The following is a 4,325-nucleotide window of genomic DNA, read 5'->3' on the forward strand; positions in this document are numbered from 1 at the left end:
AACTATTTTTCACATATATTTGCAAACTCACTTTGTTAAATTATTTTTCTCTTCTCTAATTTCTCAGTCAAAATATTTTCTACAATTATGTTACTCGAGTAGTTTTCTCTCTCTATATATTTTAAGTTATATGTTTTTTTTTTCTCTTTTACTCTACTGAAACAATTTTCCCCGAATATACCATTAAGCAAATATTTTTTTCCTTCTTACATGTGCACCCTTATTAGTTTTCTATGTGATTTGTTTTAAAATATCTTTTATATGTTTTTTTTTTAAATATACTATTGAAATAATAATGCTCAAATATGCACTTACGTGAACATCTTGTTCTTTCCATATGTACACCCTAATTAATTTTCTATTTGATTTATCAAGATCAAACTATTGCTTCTAACATGTTCGATTATATTTGCAAAAATACAACATTCAATAGAAACATAGGTTGTAATTGAAACATACATTTTGATGTTTTTTTAACTTCATTAAATTATTTTTTTTATAATTTCTCAATTCAATTTTTTTTACAAATATATCCCTATTTAAATACTATTACTACAATCTTCTATATATGTTAGACTAAATGTGGTTCCACACGTCAGCCCCATAAAACCACAATTGTATATATGTGTGTAATTTATAATATTTATTTATTTAAGTATACCAAATCAGCCCTCTCAGTTAGTAAAAAATTTCGATATAAGCTATTTATAGATTATAATGTTAAATTGTGAATAAATACTTTATTATATGCCAAATGAATTTTTTAATAGAACTTCACCCCATAAGAGCGCGGGCCAAAAAATAGTACAAAAATGAAAGTAAAACGATACACAATGACAATAAATATAGCATATAACATTAAAGGCAATGTTTAGTAGTTTGTATTGTATTGTATTGTATTATTATAATGCAATACGGTATTTGGTGTCATAATGTATTGTATAAGGGGTCAAAATACAAAGTTATAATAATTTTAGGGAAATATTTTGGGTCAAAATATAATTTTCAAAAGTTTTGGGGTCAAATGAAATTTTATAAAATTTTTGGGGTCAAAAAGTAATTTCATAAAAGTTTTAGCGTCAAAATGTAATTTTGGGGTCAAAATGTAACTTTTAAAAATAAAAAATTTGCATTGTGTCTCCTAAAATTTTCAACAATTATAGGCTCCAGCATAACCCTATGTTGGCCCGACCCCGACCTCTAATATTGTCCAACCTCGACATAAATTATTGATTTATTAGGCTCCAACATGACCCTATGTTGGCCCGATCCCGACCTCTAGTCTTGCCCAATCTCAACATAAATTATTGATCTATTAGAAAATAATACAATACAATACATCAAAAATAAACTGTACTCAATAATAGAACATAAACCATATTAATTTATCATATATATTAATTTATATAATATAATGATCACACTAAATATTGTATTATTATATTATTATATAATACGTGCTATAATACAGTCAAACAAACATGTCTAAAACAACTAGAGGTGTAAATCGGCCGGGTAGGGTAAGGTTGAGCAGAAAAATTGAGCCTACCCGACCAGTGCGGGTTGAGAAAATTTTGAGCCGCGACACTTTCTTAAATCTACAAACCCGCAACGTTTCGGGTGACCTCGGGTAGGGTAGGGTTACTCGGGTTGGTGAAAGTAGATAACTAATATAAAAACAACTAGAATATTTCAATTAGATTGGTACCATTCTAACATGCATAATAGTCCATATAAAATAAACAGTTTAATCTAGAATAAATAATCCATATAAAGATAAACAGTCCATATAAAAATAGTCGCAAAATAGGACATGAAATAAAAGTTAGTTCACTCCAAACTGTTTAATCCAGAATAATAGCATCTTCATTCCCAACTTGCCCCTCATGTGTTGCAACAAAATTTGACAAATCTTGAAAAGAAAACATAACAAAAAAAATCATCAGAATCAAGTTTAGAACAACAAAATAAACAACAAGTAGATGAAATAAAATTAAAAAAAAGTAAGTAAAACGTAAAAAGATTACCTGATTCAATATCTTCATATTCATTAAATTCTTCCAAGTCAATAAGGTTGATGTGCTCACGACTACGCAGCCAATTTTGTGTACAAATCAATGCCTCCACCATCTTGGGACTCAATGAACTCCTAAAGGGATCGAGGATGCGGCCTCCGGTACTAAAAGCATATTCTGAGGCTATCGTTGAAACAGGAATGGCAAGAATGTCTCTTGCAACTAGTGAGAGAACCTTCTAATTAGTTGCATTATTCTTCCACCATTCTAAAACATCAAAATTTGACCGAGTTGGATCCTCCATAGGGTCTGTCAAGTATCTGTCCACATCATTTTTGTACTCATTCACATTCTTCTCCTTCATTTTCCTTACAAACTTGCTCCACAAACGCCCTTTTTCTTTTGGAGTCGTTTTTGCCTCTGTTGTACTTGTTGTTGCCGCCTCCCCACTACTTGCATTGGCCACAGATTCACCTTTGTCCCCACTATAAACCTCATGCAGCCGGTACATAGTATCCTTCACATTCTTTGCTAATGTTTCAGAAGTGGAAGAATCATACACTATAGAGCAACAATATGTCAAATAATCCATTTTGTACCTAGGATCAAGTACAACAGCCACAAAGAGAAGACAATTTATATTCTCAACACTCCCCCAATACTTGTCATACTTCTTTTTCATACTTACAGCCATGGATGAAAGCATTGAATCATCTTGTTTGCTTAATTCAGATAGCTGGTTTTGCATCTCACACAGCTCATGAAAGTAAGAATTTGAAGTGACATTCAAAGTGGCACTAAACTTCAAAGTTATATCATAAAAAGTCTTCAGAAATTTCACAAACACCTTAACATTCTTCCAATCATCATCAAGTGGCGGCCCAATCTTCTGCTTCCCCCCCTCATCTTCCCAAAAATAAGACACAAACTTATCATCTTCATCTTCATATCTTTCAAAAGCTTTTTGAAACTTAATGGCTGCATCTAACATCATATAGGTGGAGTTCCATCTAGTAGGGACATCTAAGCATACGAGACCTTTGAATTCAATCTTCTCTCGCTCCACACATGACTTGAATTTCAGCAACCTAGCCGGAGAAGACCTCACATACCTCACAGCGTTACGAACGGCAGCTATGGAATCATGTAGGTCTTTTAAACCTTCATTGACAATCAGGTTCACTATATGGGCACAACTCCTAACATGAAGGAATTCCCCACCTAAAACAACCCCTTTCCACCCCTTAATCTTCCTTCTCAAGTAGGTAATCATGGAGTCATTTGAGGAGGCATTATCAATAGTCATAGTGAAGACTCTCTCAATACCCCAAGCATGCAAACATGACTCAATGACTTTACCAACACTCTCTCCCTTGTGACTTGAAATTTGACAAAAGTTTATAATCCTTTTTTGTAAAGTCCACTCACTATCAACATAGTGTACAGTTAGACACAAATAATTAATATTTTGCACGGATGTCCAACAATCAGTTGTTAGGCAAATCCTTTGACCGCCCTTACTAAATTCAACCCTTAGTTTCTTCCTTTCTTCCAAAAAAAGTTGGTAAATGTCCTTAGCAATCGTAACACGGGAGGGGATAGAGAACCTAGGCTGCATCACTTGACAAAAATTCTTAAATCCTTCACCTTCAACAAACCTAAATGAAAGCTCATCTACAATCACCATTTTTGCTAACGCTTTTCTGCAATGCTCCTTGTTAAAGCCTATAGCAACAAGACTACTCCCAGTTTCAGTGTTTGTTTGGAAACTCAGAGTTTTTTGCCTTTTGTCTTGGTTCCTATATGGGTATTTCTTGCATTACTTTTCTATGTGAACCTTCATACTACTGGTATCGTGTCTCGTACTATCACACGCATATGTTGCCCCACAATAAATACACTTACACCTAGGCTCATTTGGATCCCCACTCTCAATGATTTTGAAATGATCCCAAACAGGAGACTTTTTTTGTGACTTCTTCCTCTTTTTACTGTCTCCCTCCTCTTTTTCATTTTCAATTTTAGTGCCCAAATTAGGTATAGGGGTAGGGCTGGGTGTGAGAGTGGGCAATGTAATGGGCTCGTTAGGCATAGAGACACTTTCTGTTTCAACAGAGGACTTGCAAGTGCTTTCAGAAGTTTTTGTCGGGTGGATGATAAATTTTTCCATCTAGCACGCAAATTAACCTAAAAAACAAATAACATATGATTGAGCTAACTGTAGAGATTACTAACATAGTAGTATGTATGTCTTATAGTAGTATGATTTAGTAGATGCCTTATTATGACAGTAGTATGATTTAGTAGATG

General features: G+C 33.5%; 1 protein-coding gene across 1 annotated transcript; it reads right to left on the reverse strand.

Annotated features, from left to right (window-relative positions):
- Positions 1-2,253: 2,253 nt before the first annotated feature.
- Positions 2,254-3,702, reverse strand: LOC112092045 (zinc finger BED domain-containing protein RICESLEEPER 2-like). The gene has a single exon (XM_024167192.1). The coding sequence runs from the start codon at positions 3,700-3,702 to the stop codon at positions 2,254-2,256; it is 1,449 nt and encodes a 482-aa protein (XP_024022960.1).
- Positions 3,703-4,325: the final 623 nt, after the last annotated feature.

This window comes from Morus notabilis, unplaced genomic scaffold (genome assembly GCF_000414095.1).
Source record: "Morus notabilis unplaced genomic scaffold, ASM41409v2 Scaffold467, whole genome shotgun sequence".
NCBI lineage: Eukaryota > Viridiplantae > Streptophyta > Magnoliopsida > Rosales > Moraceae > Morus > Morus notabilis.